This window comes from Hemitrygon akajei, chromosome 11 (assembly GCF_048418815.1).
Source record: "Hemitrygon akajei chromosome 11, sHemAka1.3, whole genome shotgun sequence".
Classification (NCBI taxonomy): Eukaryota; Metazoa; Chordata; class Chondrichthyes; order Myliobatiformes; family Dasyatidae; genus Hemitrygon; species Hemitrygon akajei.
In genome coordinates, this window is record NC_133134.1 from 136,277,325 (window position 1) to 136,297,195 (window position 19,871).

General features: G+C 38.7%; 1 protein-coding gene across 1 annotated transcript; it reads right to left on the reverse strand.

The window, feature by feature from the left end:
- Positions 1–3,011: 3,011 nt before the first annotated feature.
- LOC140735192 (thyrotropin-releasing hormone receptor-like) lies at positions 3,012–18,203 on the reverse strand. The gene is made up of 3 exons (XM_073059977.1): positions 18,096–18,203; positions 16,566–17,428; positions 3,012–5,236 (listed from the first exon to the last, which is right to left on the reverse strand). Exons 2-3 carry the CDS (start codon positions 17,361–17,363, stop codon positions 4,826–4,828), a joined length of 1,209 nt encoding a protein of 402 aa, XP_072916078.1. The 5' UTR covers positions 17,364–17,428; positions 18,096–18,203; the 3' UTR covers positions 3,012–4,825.
- Positions 18,204–19,871: the final 1,668 nt, after the last annotated feature.

The window sequence follows — 19,871 nt, forward strand, 5'->3', positions numbered from 1 at the left end:
TTCGTCAGGAAGTGTGGAGTGTGGTTCTTGTTGGAATTAATATCTCCCTAACATACCTCCCCTTGCATTCCCTCATCATTGTCCACCACCTTCATGCTCCTGCTCTTTATACTTTTCTGTTTATTTGATGGAATGGGCTATTATCTCTCACAAACAAGACAGGAATATTCTTCCTGTTGAGTACCACCAAGCTGCTGCACAGCAGTCCAAGCAGTGGTATTACAATAAGCCAGAAATCTACCCTATGAAACTTCATGTGGAAGCCCAGTTTCAGTGGATGCATGCTGGAAACGTGTGTGTTTTCTCACCAGAGTCAAACATTTCTGATTAATTTAATTGATAACTCTTGCTGCCAGAAGCCATACTCCTGTTGTAATGGTGGCTCATATACCTCATTTAACCACAGAATGAAGACTGCATGACAGGTATCAGGATCTCAGCCACCTGCCTGGATTTATGTACCAGGTGGACACTTACATCTGGAGAGCAGTGTGCTTGCAAACAATAGCATTCATTAGGAGGGAAGCCTGCAGCCCAAGCAGAGTCACGTGCCCTCTCTACAAGCTGATCTCCACCAAACAGGACGAAATGCATTGCGTTGTATTTGAGCTGAGAGCTTCAGTTAGCCACTGCTGATGGCAACATGAAAGATAATAAAAAAGCAAAAATATAAAAGCAAGGAGATAATGCTGAGGCTTTATAAGACATGGTCAGGCTGCACTTGGAGTATTGTCAACAGTTTTGGGCCCCTTATTTCAGAAAGGATGTGTTGTCATTGGAGAGAGTCCAGAGGAGGTTCACATGGATGATTCTGGGATTGAAGGGGTTAACATATGAGGAACGCTTGGCAGCTTTGGACCTGTACTGACTGGAACTTGGAAGAATGTATGGGGTCTCATTGAAACTTACTGAATATTGAAAGGACTAGATAGGGTGGATGTGGAAAGGATGTTTCCTATGATGGGATATCCAGAATTTGAGGGCACAGCCTCAAAATTGAGGGGGCGATCATTTAAAACGGAGGTAAGGAGGAATTTTTTTTTTTAGCTAGAGAGTAGTGGATCTGTGGAATGCTCCACCACAAACTGCAGTGAAGGGCATGTCGATGGGCATAATTAAGGTGGAAGTTGATAGTTCCCTGATCGGTCAGGGCATCAAAGGATATGGTGAGAAGGCAGGTGTATGGGGTTGAGTGGGATCTGGGATCGGAATAATGGAATGGCGGAGCAGACTTGATGGGCTGGATGGCCTAATTCTGCTCTTATGTCTTGTGCTCATACGATAAGACAAATTTCTCCAAGAGTAGCCTAGATAGTCATAATGGTAACATTGTCACCTTTGCCCTTGTGATACATATTCCATCCAGAGTTATTCCTCTCTTTTCCAGCACCTTACTTCATTGCCCTAGTTGTTTCTCATTTGAAGAAAAATGTATGCCAATAATTTCACTTTTGAATATTCAAAAGCATTGAAATCAGCAAAAAAAAATTTCATGACTTCATGAAAGACTTGCAAACTTCTGTTCAAACTATAGAAACCACTAGACCTTTAAAATCATAGACACTAGAAAAAAATCAATCTGCAACTAACCAGTATATCCTGTAGTTCTATGGGTAAACCATTCTAGCTGTTGGCCTGTTAATTCAGTGCACTCAATAGTTTCCAAATGAACAGATACTGCACATTCATATTTCTAGTTTCAATAATACGCCTGTCCAAGGCTGCATTCAGAGGATGAGGATACATGGTGGCTCTGTCCATTCAAGCTTATGCTGTAGGCAGAGAGGACCATCAGAGCCGTCTGCTGCAATTTTTAGGTTTGGAGGAGGGAGGGTACTGGGTATTGGAGTCCTCTATTTTGTGCAAGTAGAATCAGTGGGGTTCTGTGCCTTTTTGTGGTGGTGTGATGAAGAGGAATTTTACAAGAGGTCAAGGAATGAGGTATACTGCAAAAGATTGAATAGGGCAACAGTTGATGGTGGGAACGGAGATCAGATAATGGGGAAGGGGGTGGCGCTGAGGAATTTGAGTGCAGTGCATGGGGTGGGATCTGAAGAGAGGAAATTAAGTAGAAAACTTACCTGAAATGTGCCCCAGTTGTGATGTGTGCTGAGGAGATCTGTTCACATCACAACTGCTCAGTGATTGCCACTCCTAGGACAAGGTGATTTAAATTCACAATTATCCAACAGAAATGGCAGCTTATATGGAAGGACGAGTCATGCCCAGAAGTGATCGAGTGAATCTATGAAATGAAGCATAGTTGTAAAAATGTTGTTATGTAACTCAGATGAGATGTTTGAAGATACTATCGCTTAAGATCAAACAGAATACTGTCATGGATTCAGAAGAAATCAGCAGCTACTTTACATACATGAGCAGTCAGCCAGGGTTTAAAAGGTCTGCTGATTTAGTAAGAACCCATTTATCACTTCTGTAAATTTCACTTCCTATCTGTCTACTGTCAGAGATTTGTAACTCACTGTCAATAAAGATACAGCCAGCTGGTGGTGTAGTGGCAACTGCTCCAGACCTCGGAGCTAGCGGCCCTGCATTCGAATCCGGGTGGTTTCACTCTGTGTAAAGTAGACAAACACTGAAGAAAGGCCAAGGTTATCGCCCAATGCACCAGTGAGATGCGGGAGGATTTTATTATTATTATCAATAAAGGTTACTTCTCCAAAGAAGAATTGATCTTGTTTTGTCTTTTTAGAAGAATAAATGTAGGTGTATGTTATGATTTACATAAGAACATAAGAAATAGGAGCAGGAGTAGGCAATCTGGCCATCGAGCCTGCTCCACCATTCAATAAGATTATGGCTGCTCTGGCCATGGACTCATCTCCACATACCTGCCTTTTCCCCATAACACTTAATTAAATAGTATACGTTCTAAAAATCTGAAGGGAATGACAACTATATATAAGATAGCAATAATGGGCTTAAGAAATGACAAAACCTATTAATATCCAATGTTCTGATTTCAAACAGATTTATGAGTGTTTATTTACCACTCTAATGGACAATGCTTAAATACAAGAACATTTACATAATATTACAGACTCTCTTGTCACTTTACAGTTCAATACATAGGCAACATATCCAAATTATTAAATTTCTACAATACATGTAAAAAGATCACAGATATATTCCTGTGGAAAACAGCTCCATCCAGAAATCAATATCATAAGCAAAGGTACACAAAGCATATAAAGCTGGATCTTTCAGATATCTAAAGAACACTTAAGAGTCTCCTCTCACAACATAAATAAAGTGTGACTTGACTATGAAGCATGTCCACATTCTCAGTTAAATCAAATCAACAAATCTATTTAAAAGCTATTGGAATATTTGCTTGTGTGCTATGTGATTGTTTGCATTTTAAACACAACTGCATACTATACAGAGTTCTGCCACAGGACTATCAATAATATATAATAAGCCCAATAAATTAATCAATTAATATTTATCTAATATTAACAGTTACAGAAAGTGCAATGTGTCTATCTAATAAATATTCAGAGCTGCAACATTTTTGAGGATACTTCTATATAGATATTAACAAATTACATGTAGCAGCATAATTGTTTTGGACTTCACAGCATGAATTACCAACTGATTTTAGAATGCTAAATGCAACAGGTAAATTAAGTTTAAAAAAATTCAATCCCATTTTAGTTTAGGATTGTTGCATCCACTTTTATTTTCAACTCTTGCTAATGTTAAGCAAAACATATTGAAAAATTTAGCACGAGATGTAAAGATAAAGATCGGCTTTTTTGTCATATGTACATCGAAACATACAGTGAAATGTGTCACATCTTTCCCTCCACCTCCCCGCCCCCCCAACCCCACTTTCTGCTTTCCGCTCCTTGGGCGACTCCCTTGTCCATTCCTCCCTCACAACTGATCTCCCTCCTGGCACTTTTATTTTTGATTGTTATAGATATCAAAAATACGGATCAAAGGAATAAATCAAATAATTTTAAAATTTGTACTTATTTTAAATTGCTTTCCCTGCAATAACCAATTTCAGAATAGCTAAGGATTAATAGTGGAATTCTGGTATTATGTTATTTATGCACCCCTCCTTCCTGATGAATATTTTAAACGGCAGGGCTTCACAGGCATTCTGTTATGCTTATTCTAATAAAATGATAAATGAAAATAAACTGATAATTAGGAACTATTACATTATTCCAGAATTATCAGAATATACATGTTTAATGATGCAAGTACTTACAAAATGTTGCAAAGGCAAGAATTTTTGTATGATTGTTGGTTTGAAGTATAAAACTGGATATATAAATATGTGTAGCAATACACTCAGAATGCTGGAGGTTACTCAGCAGGCCAGGCAGCATCTATGAAAAAGAGCAAATGGTCGACGTTTCAGTCTGCGACTCTTCATCAGAACTGCTTTTCTGTAGATGCTGCCTGGCCTGCTGGGTTCCTCCAGCATCTTGTGTGTGTTGCTCAGATTTCCAATATCTACAGATATTCTTTTGTTTTTGATTGTGTACAATCATGATGGTTCCTTCTCCTTATCTATTAAAGGCAGATGGTCATAATACAGCAGTTTTTATTTTCAAGTGTAAAATCAACGTTCAAATTTGTTGTCATTTAAATCACAACTCTTGCCTGAAGGTGAATAGAATAATTTTCCAGAGTATATTTGCTTATTTTAAAAACATCAAGGAATTAACATTCTATACAAAAATATTTTACACATGCAACAAAGGGGAACGATGAATAATTTATAACATATTCTAGGCAAATAAGCTTTTCATTTTTTCATATTGGTTTTGAGATGAACATTACTGCTTCAGGCCACTTTAAATGATCTGTCACTTCTGGAATTATTAAACTGCATCTCTTTGTTAGAAATGGGATATCCATTGATATCCTCCTGCTCTGTTCGATCATCATCAGGACTTTCAAGTGACATATCTTTCATCACATTGTAGTAAACAGGCATATTATAGGCAGTAGATTTCTCCACCTGTGTCTGTTTGCATGTGCATAGTTTTTTGAAGGCAGCTCGAAACTTCTGAGACATTAGGTTGTAAATGATAGGATTGATAGCGCTGTTTAGATAAATACCCATCCTGCAGAACAGTAGAAACCAGACGTTCAAGTAGGGTGCATTCATGAAAGAGTTGACCACCACCAAGGTTCGGTAGGGCATCCACAGGAGTGCAAATAGAATAACCACCACTGCCAGCATTTGTGTGACCTGAAAAGAAAACAGTGTTACCAATCTGATCGGTGTTCGTTTTTGAATATATGAGCAGATTTGTTTGATGATTTTCTGCTAAACGGCATCCAGGAAATAAAAAGATTTCACATTTAAGATTTATTTTGTTAGGTTGGCATGTACCTTTTATCGTGTATACTGATGTGCTTACTAATGAAAACAGCAAAAAAATCAGTTTAATTATTAAACCCATCAGTGCAAAGTACCTCAAATAGATTGATGCAAAGCTTGAGAAAAATAAAGGCGATATTTAAGACATCAACTTTTTGAGCCTTAAAGCATCTCGAAGTATTTCATTGCCATAAGTACTTTTTAGACAAGCATGACTGCTTGTGCCTCAAGGCAGCATTGATTACTAAAGACCCTCACAATCCACAACATGTCCTCTTCCCATTACTACCATTTGAGGTAAGATACAGGAGCCTCATGACCCACATTTAACATTTTAAACAGCTCCTTCTCCTCCACCATCAGATTTCTGAACAGTCCAGGAACCCATGAACAATACTTCCCCATTCTTCTTTTGCACTGTTTGTGTATTTCATAATTTATAATAATTTGTATGTCTTGCACTGTATGAATGCCACAAAACAACAAATTCAATGCCAGTGGTCATAAACCCGATTGTGATTCTGATTCTGGGTCTACTTGGTACGAGAAGGATCTTTGGCTAAGGTTGAAGGTTAAGCTGACCACATAAACCTTTATCCAGCAGCATGGGAACCATTTCTTTTACTAACCATCTTGAGAATCCTGTCATCATTTACAGTACAGTGGAAAACTCTATATACAGGCAGGGTGCCTAAGACTTTTGCACAGTACTGCACAATTTCATGACATATGCGAGCGATGATAAACCTGATTCTGATATGGGTCTCTATTGTGGACAGAGATTAGGAAGGGAGTAGGGACAGTGGAACCAAGGTTGGGAAAAGGGGAGAGTGGAGGAAGCAGGATGCATCAGAGACGTGCTGTAACGATAAATAAGCCAATTGTTTGGAATCAAGTTACCTTCCCTGGCGCCTCAGGGCTGGGTGTGCCAGCCTCCATGGCACCAGCTGCCCCGGCGCTCATTCTCTGCCACCCATCCCACACCCCTTCCATAGTACTCCACCCTCACCATTCCCAACATCCTTTGTTCCTGCCAGATTTACAAACTCTGCTGACAAATACAGTGCTGATCAAAAGTCTATATATAGTATGTGCCTAGGACCTTTGCACAGTACTGTGTGCTTAAGTAGACCCACTCTTGGTGCAATATCTCATTTGAAAGACAATACATTTAACAATAAAATACTACCTCAGTGCCAGTTATATAATGGCTTCAGGTTTTGGAGTAGGAAGTCAACCCACAAGCTCTTGACTAAGGAATAACTTTGGTATCAGTAATCTTGGCTGATACTGAGGTAAAAAAAAATAATAAGTATTATAATATAGCACTATTTGGAAGTTGCTTGCAAAAGAAAGTCATTTCTTTCCAAATTACTAACGTGTAAATGGAGTGATTAGATTGGTGGATGTTAGCTAGAGGTATCAGAAGCATTGAAATTGGGAATAGTAATATTGCATCATATTTAGAAACAGAAGTTACAGGTTGCATTTATACCACAATTGTCATTATCTTAGAAAGTCCCACAGGCATCGGCACAAGGCATTTCTAAATTGTATTCATTTTAACAATTTAGGAAGTATGGCAACTATACATCTGTATGTACTATCTGTAATGAGGTAATGAATGGAAAATATTTGACTGAGGAATATGTATTAGCCAAAACACTGTAATAAATCTTGGAAATACAGCTCATGGATTATTTTCATGTACCTGAGAGGTGAGCATGTTATTTATTAATTTCAGTTACCATTAAAAGACAACATGTCCAAAAATGCAACACAGGGTCCATATTACATTAGACATCTTAATTGCTTGTCCTAATAACCCACCGATTTTTTGGCTCAAATCTCTGAAATGGAACAATATATTATCTCCTGAGTCAGAAGCTAGTTTTCTACCCACTGAGCATGAATGAAACTCTTAAACAACCAGATTGTTCCATATCAGTGATTTGCAGCAGGTTTTTGGCAACGTAATTAGTCTGATCTGAACAATGCCTTGTTTTATTTTAAAGAACATAAGGGGCCTAAATGACATTTTGATCTTTTGGAATATGAGCCATTGGTTATAATCCAGAATCAAAGGGCAACATAGGGTGCCACAGTAGTGTAGTGGTTAGCACAACACTATTACAGCTCAGGGCATTCGGAGTTCAAAGTTCAATTCCGGTGCCATCTGTAAGGAGTCGGTATGTCCTCCTCATGGAGTGAACGGGTTTTCTCCAGGCAGTGTGGTTCCCTCCCACAGTCCAAAGATGTACCAAGTAGGTTAATTGGTCATTGTAAGCCTTCCCATGATTACGGTAGGGTTAATTGGGTTTTTCAGGGGTTGTTGGTGCAGCATAGCTCGAAGGGCCAGAAGGGCCTACCCCACACTGTAAAACAAAATAAATATGCAGTGCTTAATAGAAGGGGCTGAATAAAAATAAAGAAAATACATTTTAAAAAGACCTCAGAGTGTGATTAAAATGAATGAAACACACAGTTCTAACCTGCGTACCTCACAAACAATATATATATATCACAACAGATTGTCAAAGCTTCAGTTGAACATCACTCAAACCCACCACATTCTAAAATTAAGCCTTTATTCAACAGCATGGTAATCAATTCTTTTACTAATCGGGTGAAATTATGCTTTTTTTCTCCTACATGTTTTGTCACCATTTTGATACGAAAGTGGGATCATGATTTGTTATTGGTGAATGGAGTTTTCATTTCAGTGGATGAGAAATCCTAGTTGGAAATTGCATACCAGCTCATGCTAAAGCTGAATAGATTTCTTGTTGCTGCACAACGTTGCTCTGCTGTACTAGTGCACTGTAGTTACCATATACACTACAGAAAAATACACTGAACTACTTGTCAAGGCTTGTTCGATAATATCTCACAAACCTGTGGATAGAAATAGCAATACAAAATTCCCCACATATCAACTGCAAACCTGATTTGCAAATACCTTGTTGTTCTTTGATCAATTTTAGGGGAAAAAATCCTGAATCTTCATTTGTAATGTCACATTGGGTGTCCATTCCGCACATGGACTGCAGCAGTTCAAGAATATGGCTCATCACCAGTATGAGAAAGCATTAGTGATGAGTAACTAATTCTGACCTTTCCAGCTACACCTACGTACCATAAATGAATAAACATCAATTTTAAGATAATATAGTATAGTTAGTTTATAATGATTTATTTAAAGCACAAGGTAAAGAAAAACTATCCATATGCAAATTTCTCTTTTCTCCAGCTTGGAGAGTTTCTGAATTTGAATTGATATGTGTATGTTACGATGTATTAGAAAGGGCTATTTCCAATATTTAGCCACTGCTCACAATGATTTTTTTCCAGTATTAATATTTTAAATTAATCTTACATTAATAACTGTATCCTTATTTTACAATTATATGTTAACCTATAACTTATTTGAACATTTATTCTGAGCAATCTTGTTTATGATCTGTCAATTTTCACAAATTAATACATTGATCTTGAGCATAATTTATTCTGTTTGAATTAAAATGCATCATGCTATACTGTTGATATCTTAGTTAAACAAAAGCAAATATGTTAGACAAAATAAAGTTGTGAATCACAGATTGTTCAGAGATCCTCTTTCCCACCAACTAACTCTTCAAATATTTGGAGACGGTTGAGATCGCCACAATGTCGGTTTTCTTTAAAGAATCGTTATCTTTCATGGGTATCAGTGGAAGTAAGAAAAGAGCAAGATCTTTTCCTCTGCTCTCATAAAAGTAATCCTCATTTTTATGTGTTTTGATTTGTTTGTAATCAAAGTTGTGGAGCTGACAATCCTCCCCCCAACCCACCACCATTACTTTACCATGTCCTCTCAGAGTCACCTTATGTGCAGATACTCCTGTCCCTAGCATCACTTCAATCTACGTATACAAGTTATCTTATGTATTTCTATTTATTATGCTTTTTTAAATTATTGTGTCTTTTTGTGCTGCATTAAATCCGGAGTAACCATTAGTTCGTTCTCCTTTACACCTGTGTACTGGAAGTGACTTTAAACAATCCTGAATCTTGAAACTTTAGTACATTTCATATTGCTTCATTATATTCATGCAGTCTCCTGCCAAAATCTGCCAATGTATTTCAAGTTTGCTGTTGCTAGGGATTTACCCAAGTTTTTATATTGATGAATCATCACTTAGCTCTTCCGATTAAACCCAGAGAATGATAGTTTGCTTCTGAGGTGCTCTTTGGCTCATGTGAACCAAAGTCCTCCCAGTTCTGTATTTATCCATACCATTCTTTTTTCTCTAGTATTTATGAGAATATGCTATTTATATTTATGGGTACTAAATTCCATCAGCATACAAGTACTGTTTCTCGACATAGCATTCATTGATCTTTAGCATAATTTATTCTGTCTGTTCTTTTCTCATCCATTACCATATGGGCTACACTTTCTATAGCTCTCATATCACCAGTTTAAATCAGGGTAAACTGTTGTGAAATTTCAAAGTGCGGAAATGCTGATGTTGTGTAATAGACTAGGAAGAATTCTTTAATGTAATGTGATGTGATTTTAAAGGAAATGAAGTGCCAGGGAGAAAAAAATATGCATCTCATCAATCAGCAAAGAAAAGAAAATTAATGACACTCAGTAAGATGGTGGATACTCTGTGCTTATGAATGGTCACTAACAGAGAATAAGCAAGTTCAAGGAATACATTTATATGTTAACATATAATGCAGAAGTTATTACATTAGTGTTACTTAATTTTATATTTCATATTTTGACCATACTTAAGTTTAAGCATCCGTTAGTCCTGTGAGACCATGGATTTGCGTCTTGGAAGGTTTCCAGGGCACAGGCCTGGGCAGGGTCGTATGGGAGACTGGCAGTTGCCCATGCTGCAAGCCCTCCCCTATCCATGCCACCAATGTTGTCCAAGGGAAGGGCACTAGGACCCAAGCAGCTTGGCACCAGTGCCTTGCTCAAGGACACAATGTGCTGCCACAGCTGAGGCTCGAACCAGTGACCTTCAGATCACTAGACCTATGCCTTATCCACTAGGCCACGCGCCAACACTTTTGACCATACTAGTAGTTATCATAAGCTGTCAGCTATATGTAAAATTATATATATTTGCTAGTTAAAACCTATTCTGAAGGATAATTCTTCCAGGTGAATAAAAATATGACACTTTAGGAATCCTAAATTTAAGACTGTGTGACACTGCAATAGTATATATTCCTACATAAACCTGAATTAGATTTTTCATGTGGCAGTAAGTGAAACACACAAGGGATGTGATAGGCATTTACCTTATGTTAGGTATGTTGGTGTTAGAGTTGTGCAATGAAACAATATCTCATTTAAATCTTGGATCCATGCAAATTAAGGAAGGCAATCAAAAAATCAATTACTGTTCCCCAAACCTTGACTCTTATGCTTCCTGCAATTTACTATGAAACATACTCTATGAAACATAAACATACTCATTGACATTCTTGCCATAGAGGGAGTACAGAGAAGGTTCACCAGATTGATTCCTGGGATGGCAGGACTTTCATATGAAGAAAGACTGGATCGACTAGGATTATACTCACTGGAATTTAGAAGATTGAGGGGGGATCTTATTGAACCGTATAAAATTCTAAAGGGATTGGACAGGCTAGATGCAGAAAGATTGTTTCCGATGTTGGGGAAGTCCAGAATGAGGGGTCACAGTTTAAGGATAAAGGGGAAGACTTTTAGGACCGAGATGAGGAAAAACTTCTCCACACAGAGAGTGGTGAATCTGTGGAATTCTCTGCCACAGGAAACAGTTGAGGCCGGTTCATTGGCTATATTTAAGAGGAAGTTAGATATGGCCCTTGTGGCTAAAGGGATCAGGGGGTATGGAGAGAAAGCAGGTACAGGGTTCTGAGTAGGATGATCAGCCATGATCATACTGAATGGTGGTGCAGGCTTGAAGGGCTGAATGGCCTACTCCTGCACCTATTTTCTATGTTTTTCTATGTTTCTATACTCTAAGTAATAAATTGTCTGCTGTATATTGTTCTTTAGATGAACATTTATGAATAATACAACACTGGCTCACATGGTTCAAGATGTGCACCTTATTCAGTTGAAAACATGCACAAGACAAAAATTAATAGGACACTTCACTTACCATTCAGCATAATTATGTCTGATTAGTCCTGGGATTTATTTTCTCTTTTTTGCCAATTTCCCAATGTCCTCAAGTCCTCGATGATTGAAAAATATACCAACATCCTCTTTTTAAATTCCCCCATTGATCGAGTTTACACAAATATTTGGGGTAAAAGATTTCCAGAGATTCACTACCATAAGAAGTTCCTACACAGCTGTTTAAAATGACCACATTCTCTCTTGTTGCTATGTTAAGATGCTCCTGTTAAAGCATCTTAACAGTTATCTTGTCATGGTCTCTAAACATTTTATATTTTTCAATAAGATTACCCTTCATTTCTCTAAATTCCAAAGCTGCTTATGATGCAACGGCACTCTCATTTCAGGAATTAGTCTAGAGAAACTCTTTTGAACTGCCTCTACTGCCAGTACATCCTTTCTTCAATATGGCGACCAAAACTGTGCACAATACCCCAGCCTATGAATACTCTGTACAACTGTAATACTTCCCTCCTTCAGAACGCCAACCCTCTTACAATATGCCACTACCCCACTTGTCTTCCTAAGCACTTATTGTACCTACCCATTAATTTCTTAGCAAATGTGCACAAGAGCATCTAGAATTCTCTGTACTCATCAGCGGTTGTTCTCCATTTAAATAGAAGTCTAACTTTAAATTCCTTTTACTGAGGGGCACAACCTCACACGTTTCCATATGAATCTGTTTTTTTTCTCTCTCTTACTTCCCACATTGAGTGTTGGTCTTTTTTTGATTGGCTTCTTTTGTGTTTCTTGCTTTGCGGCTGCCTGTAAGTAGCTGAATTTCAAGGTCCTATAATTTATACATTCTTTGATAATAAATGTACTTGAATCTTTTGAAACTCTACTTATGATTTTGAATATTTTCCCCTTTGATTTACTTGCTTTAATTATCTTTATCTTCTCCAACTGTTCATCAGTTACAGAACTGCTTTTATTTCATTGTTGCTTTTTTTGGACACTTTAATTTCAAACAGATTGCTTTGACAGGCTTGCTAAATGGCAGAGGACAAATTATAAGGGATGAAAGGGAACTTCAAAACTATAAATCAAGAGTGAAAAATGTAAAGGGGTAAAATAACTTTATTTATGAGGATCTAATTGCAATAATTTCCAGAACAGAATATGAAAACAAAATAAACAAGTACAAATGCATTTATTGAGGAAAAGACAGGGAGGTGGCATTGTGTCCGTGGTCAGACCAGCTATTATCTTATTGAATGGTGGAGCAGACTCAATGGACCAAATAGATTAATCCTGCAAATACAGATGCAGATGCTGGAAATTCAAGCAACACACACAAAATGCTGGTGGAACGCAGCAGGCCAGGCAGCATCTATAGGAAGAAGCACTGTCAACGTTTCGGGCCAAGACCCTTCGTCTGGAGTCCTAACAAAGGGTCTCAGCCCACAACGTTGACAGTGCTTCTTCCTACTGATGCTGCCTGGCCTGTTGCGTTCCACCAGCATTTTGTGTGTGTAGATTAATCCTGCCCATTTTTTTTATGTTCTTCGGTTACTTTTCAAAGATTTCAAAGACGTTGAATTATGGATTTTTGTTGGAAAATTGTGAATAATACTATTCAATAGTGATAGAATCCCACTGAATATAGACCCATCAGTTTAATATCGATTTACAGAAATTTAGTGATACCAGTCTTTAGAGTCATGTTAACTGACTACTTAAGTATTAGCCGATCAAAACTGATCAATGTGGATTTGTGAGAGGGTGAGTGTGTCTGAATTACCTACCAAAATGCAAATACAGAACATTTATTATTGATGTAGATACTGATTTTCAGAAAGCAATAGGTATGGTCTTGTCTAATGACTGAATAGTAAGTAAAATAAAAGTGTATAGAATTAGAGGTAACCTTGAGACAAAAGTTGGTAATTGATTGGGATGTGAGAAACAAAACTAGCAGCAAAACTAATGTGATTTATTGTCTTCATGAGAACTATAATGACTGCGGTGAAGCAATAAAGATTTGAGCATCCATATTGAGAAATTCAGTAAGTGAACACAGTGGTATAGTTGCTTAGAGGCAAGTTCAAAACTGACATTGGCAAGGTGTGCAGCAGATGAAATTCAAAGTGAGAATTTAAGATAATAGCTTTAGACCTACACAAAAATACTTAATTTTGACAAAATCTAGAAACCAGTTTTAATGGATTTAGGTGTTCACATGAATAAATCACCAGAAGTTTGAAACTCAGGAACAAAATATAATCAGAAAGACTAATGGAAATGGAATCCTGGCCTTTATTTCAAGTGAATTAATATACAAAAACCTATAATGGTTGTGCATTGGAACATAACCCATTCATGAATAAAAGAAAGCAACTGTCATAGCATTAACAAACAAGAGAAAATCTGCAGATGCTGGAAATGGTATTTTGTTGAAAATCAGTAAACTTGAAATACTGAACCAAATTTGAATAGTTTATTTTTGGTTTTGAGACTGGTATTGCCTTTTTTAAGAGAAGACCATAGAAGTGTTGGGTATTTAAGTATTACTTGGACATGGATAATAGTGTCATATAATAAACAGGAGAAAACCTGCAGATGCTGGGAATCCAAAGCAACACACACAAAATGCTGGAGGAACTCAGCAGGCCAGGCAGCATTTATGGAAAAGAGTAAACAGTTGGTGTTTCAGGCCGAGACCCTTCTTCAGGACATAAAATAGCTATTTATTTGCAGAGGATAATACAGCATTCTTAAATTATTGCTTCTAATAATAATCACAAAATGCTAATTCCAAGCAAGTTCACAACCAATTATGTTCCCACTCATTAGCTGATCTAAGGCCATCAGCTGCCTGTCCTACTGACAGGGACACCTTAACTCTCATGTACTGAATATGAATATGGAATCTACTTGATCATACTGATAAGCCTGGGTTACCTAGTATAATAAATACAATGGACAATCATAGCTGAAAAGACTGACTAGTATTTAAGACAAGAAAGTAGCAACACCTATGTTAACTGTTAGTTACAGATCAAAGTGGACTGGCAAATATCATTTCCTATAACAATGAAACCAAGTGTATCCCTAGTTGAAGTACTTTGTGCAATAAAGGTATTTCAGTAACTATCTATACAAAGATCCAGTCATTCTCTGATTTTCCCATTTCCAAAAACACCTGTAAATTCTGGAAATCTGAAATAAGAAAGTGTTGAAAATACAGCAAAGATAATAATATCTTCAACATCGGACTGTTACGTATTTCCAGGATTTTCTGTTTGTAATTCTTTTGCTTATATACTTGACTCAGAAATTATATTTGTTGAATGTTACAACATCAAATGTGAAATGAGTTTTATGTTGCTAAACAATATTTCCACTTCATATGAACTATGGTCGTCATGAGAAGCATTTATGGAAAGTCAGCCTGAGATGATTCTTGCTCAGTATTAATTGTACCTTTTCGTTCATTTTTGCATTCTCTGTGGCATCAGTAAACACTTCAGATTATTAACATTTCCAGCACTTGCTGTTAATTTTATAGATATCCAGAAATTGCAGGGCATGTCAAAACGTCTCAGAGAGAGAGAGGGGCCACATTATTTCACATTGTCATAAAATCCTCTTATCTGCCCTCCCCCCACAATCCCAGTTTTCTTTTGGCTCCAATGAAGGGGCTGTGACATGAAACTTCTCTTTCTGTGGATGCTGCCTGACCGGCCGAGCTAACGTTCCCAAAAACTTCAGTTTTTTGTTTGTGGTTTCTCTCTCTCTCTCCCCCTCCCTCCCTCTCTCCCTCTCCCCCTCTCAATCCCTCTCCCCCTCTCTTTCCCCCCCTCCCCCCGCAACCACTGTTCACCTGACGCAAATATTTGTAGCTGCACTGTATAACAAAGGTCAACAGATGCCATAAGTTACCCTACAACGCGCTCAAAATCCGGTGCTGAGTAGGCTACGGTCAATTATGGAATACTCTAAACATCCTCTACATAGCACCATCCAGAGACAGAGAAGCAGTTTCAGCGACAGGTTACTATCGATGCAATGCTCCTCAGACAGGATGAAGAGGTCAATACTCCCCAATGCCATTAGGCTTTACAATTCTACCGCCAGGACTTAAGAACTTTTTAAAAGCTATTATTAATGCTTTTTGAGATAGTGATTTGGATGCATATCATATTTTTTACTGAGTTAAGTATTGTATGTAATTAGTTTTGCTACAACAAGTGTATGGGACATTGGAAAAAAGTTGAATTTCCCCATGGGGATGAATAAAGTATCTATCTATCTATTTAGGTGTCCTCTGTCTTTTCCCCATCGGGACACGAGCTTTTCAAGTTACCGGAACAATATTTCAACTTTAAGTTCAGAGTTGTAACGATTCACCATTACGACCTATTATAAATAATGTGAACAGTAACGAAATATTTTTTAAAAATCTGGAAATAGATTAACTGCGGAGAAAAAGGTTTCGGAGAATGACCTAACCGAGAAAAGTTAAACATAATCTCCTTCCAGACGGCACACGGAGCTCATGCCGCCACCTACCGCAACCTCCGGGAATTCGGTCTTCCGGAATCTCAATTCACAAAACTCATAATTTACCCTGTAACTCTTCTTGTTTACTTAAGCCTACTGTAGAAAGGTGTGCCTTTATGGTCATGAGAAAAAAAATGAACAGTATTCTCAGACATTTCGACAATATTGGGAAAAGTGGGCGTGACACTGTCAGCATAAATATAATTTGAAGCCTAATTTTTAAATAGTATCTATAAATTATTAGCTGTCTTTTTCCAGCATTAATGCAATGCAATTACAGAAATTGGCTCGACTTCTTCAACATTATGAATAGGTTCCTGGACAGATCTGGCTGCCTCGGCATACTTTAGTTTATTAGCTTTGTATAATGTGTGGAAATCATTTTAATTTAATCTTCCTGAACAGAACTTGTACGCAAGCAAACAAGCAATAAACGACCTGGCGCCAGGCAATTAAAGATGATGAAGAAAGCAGATCAGGCTAGGGAGCAGGAAACTTATTGGAAGGCCGTGTTACCTGCTTCCTTGAAGACTGAGCACTCTTGCTGCGGCCACCCGACGTCTTGATGGTATTGGAGCGTCCCTTGTGAATGGAATTATTGGCGGTGTCCTGCGGGGTGTTGGGAATGGGATTCAGAATCAGGATCCGAGCAATGAGACCATAAAGCACCGTGGCCACCAACAGCGGTATCACGTAGAACATAGTGAAGTCCAGGAAGTAGATGGGCAAGTAGTGGTTTCTGGACACTTTATAATCACAAACCACCTCAACGCCATCGGCATGTGGAATCTGCTTGATGTCCAGTAAAAAGAACCACATCACGCAATATACTGAAGTGAAGACCCATACAAATGCAATTATTTTCTTCGCTCTGGACACAGTGCAGATGAACTGAGCTTTGATGGGATGGCAGATTGCAATGTACCGCTCTATGGTAAAGGCGGTGATGGAACAGGAGGACGCGTTGATGCCTAGGTACTGAAGGTACGTGATACAGAGGCATCCCACGTATCCATAGACCCAAGAGGCAGCCACACTCTCGGTGATATTGGGCAGACCGGCAGCCAGGAGCACAACCAGGTCTGCGATAGCCAGGCTCACCAGGTAGCAGTTAGTGGGGGTTCTCATGTGCTTGGTCTTCAGCACCACGAGTACCACCATGACGTTGCCAGCTATTCCCACGCCACAGATCAACAGGACCAACAGCAACGTGACCACCTGGTATTCGAGAGGATTCCAGGGCATCGGCTTCATGCCCTCTGTCTGGTTCACTGAGTTGTTTACAAACTCCATCATACTTGTTAGATTCTCCATGGTTACGAACACCTTCTCCTGCTGCAAGCTTCGTTAGGTCCGAGGACTCATTGCGCTGCCGAACCCTGTTTAAAAACAGCAACAGCCACAACTTATTGAAGAGTATATAGGACGATTCAAAGCAACTTTTCAACAGAATCAAAACCCACTAAGATACAGAATGTTGCTCCAAATGTGACACGACGCAGTTGTGTTAGCCCTCGCGGCGCTAACGGGTTTATCACTGCACGCCCTTAGGTTTTCATCCGTTTCCCGAGAAGACAAATTTGAAGGCAAATATGTGTATAAACGATTAAAACGAATGCTGCTGAGCTTTCAAATGATTGGTGCACGATCAGCGGGTCATTTCAGACATGTTTCTCATCAGGAAGTCCCGTTAACCACCATTAAGAAGTGTTCTTTTTTAATATAAAACACACTATTGTTTAAAGTTAGTTGTCTTGTCAAACACCTTGACTGATATTGTCAGTACATTTCTACTTTTAAAATACGGTTTCCTGGCTTCTGTAGAACTTCAAGCAATTTCCCTGCCGTGGAATTTATAAACAAATCTTGAAACGGCTGCTCAGTTCTCAATATTTCTTCAGTTCCCGGAATTAACATTTCGTGATGTTAAATAAACCAATCAGTAACAAATCGAATGATTTATTGGGATACACATTAAAAGCGTTTAAAATGTGTTTTTTTTAACGCACAAGTAGGAAGACGATTACCATCGAAGGTGTCACTTACTTCGTGAGAAGCCAATGTTGATCGAATGTCTTCCTCGGATTTCTTGGTGAAGTGGTTTGCCACAGGCGTGCGGCAGCGGTAAACTGTCATTGCTCCTCCACCGTCTCAATGCAGCTTGGATGACGAGGAGCTGGCCAACAAGCAGCTGTGCGACTGATGAGCGGGGGCGCCTGCAACCTCGGGTCCTAACGCCTCCTGACTTCACAGCCCTACTTTCTCGCAGCTTCCCCCCACCCCCCACGAAGAAGACCTACTGAGCACGAATCCATGCCAGGAGCGATTACAGATTATGTGCTACATTTGTGTATAAAATATGAGATGCAATTCATGGAAATACTGACCTAAGTGTGCCGTGGTAGTAACTTGGCGACAGAAGAGACTGCAGGTGTCGGAATCTGGAGCAACAAGCAACTTGCCGGAGAAACTCAATGCGTGGAGTAATATCTGTCGGAGGAATTGCCCGTGCGCGGAGTTCAAACCCTGCATCAGTCCAAAGGTTTTGACCCACTGAGTTCCTCCACAAGATTGTTTGTTGTAGGATTAACTTTGCCAGAAGACTCCAGGAGTTGAAGAAGGTGGCCAATGTTATCTTTGCAAGGGCAATTAGGCATGAGCAACGCAGTCACATTACAAACAAAAATCACAAATTCATGAAGGTTTAATGATGCCTTCATGCAATGTGATGCAAGCAGCATTTGAGAGAATAAATATTATAGTGATCGACCTTGTCAACATTCTCAGCATGGTCCTAACTATGTTATGATTGGCAGCAATGGGAAAAGTTGTCAAGCAACAATAAATCATCGCTGCTCCTCCAACAGATCTCTCCAATGTCACACTGGTCCAGGAGCCGTGACAGATCCTAAAACAAAGTTAAAACTGGAGAAACAGAGTGAGGCAATGGTGCAGCTGGTGGAACTGATGCCTCACAATTTAATCCTCACCTTCAGTGTCTTCTGCGTGGAGTTTGCCAGTTCTCACAATGACCACATAAATTCCCTCCCACATCCTGAAGGATGAATTACTCTAAATTGCCCTTTATGTGCAGGTGAGTAACAGTCTGGATCGGAGGCAGCATCTCCAACACCATCACACTGAGCACGGGGGCTCCCCAGGGTTGTGTGCTCAGTCCACTGCTGTTCACTTTGCTGACCCACGACTGTGCTGCAACACACAGCTCAAACCACACCATCAAGTTCCCCGATGACATGACCGTGGTGGGTCTCATCAGCAAGAACGACGAGTCAGCATACAGAGAGGAGGTGCAGCGGCTAACGGACTGGTGCAGAGCCAACAACCTGTCTCTGAATGTGAACAAAACAAAAGAGATGGTTGTTGACTTCAGGAGGGCACGGAGCGTCCACTCTCTGCTGAACATCGACGGTTCCTCAGTATAGATTGTTTTTTTGGGGTTTTTTTTGTTTTTTTTCAATCTTTTTATTAGTATCAATAATATTATGAACAAAATACAATTAATATATTAATAAAGGGATTGCAAACATACAAATTCCCATTACACATGAAAGAATACATAAGCAATGAATACAGTATAAATAAGTTTTCCCGAAACATGAACCATATAGTATATATATGAACAAGGTAAATCTAGATATTTCATAATATATAATATAAAAAAAAGAAAAAAATATATATGCAAAGTTGACTAACCTACTAATCTAGTATCTAAGGAAAAAAAAGAAGCAAAAAAAGAAAAAAAAAGAAAAACTAAAAAAAAGAGAGAAAAAAAGGGCTGTTTATAGTATCTCACAAGAATAC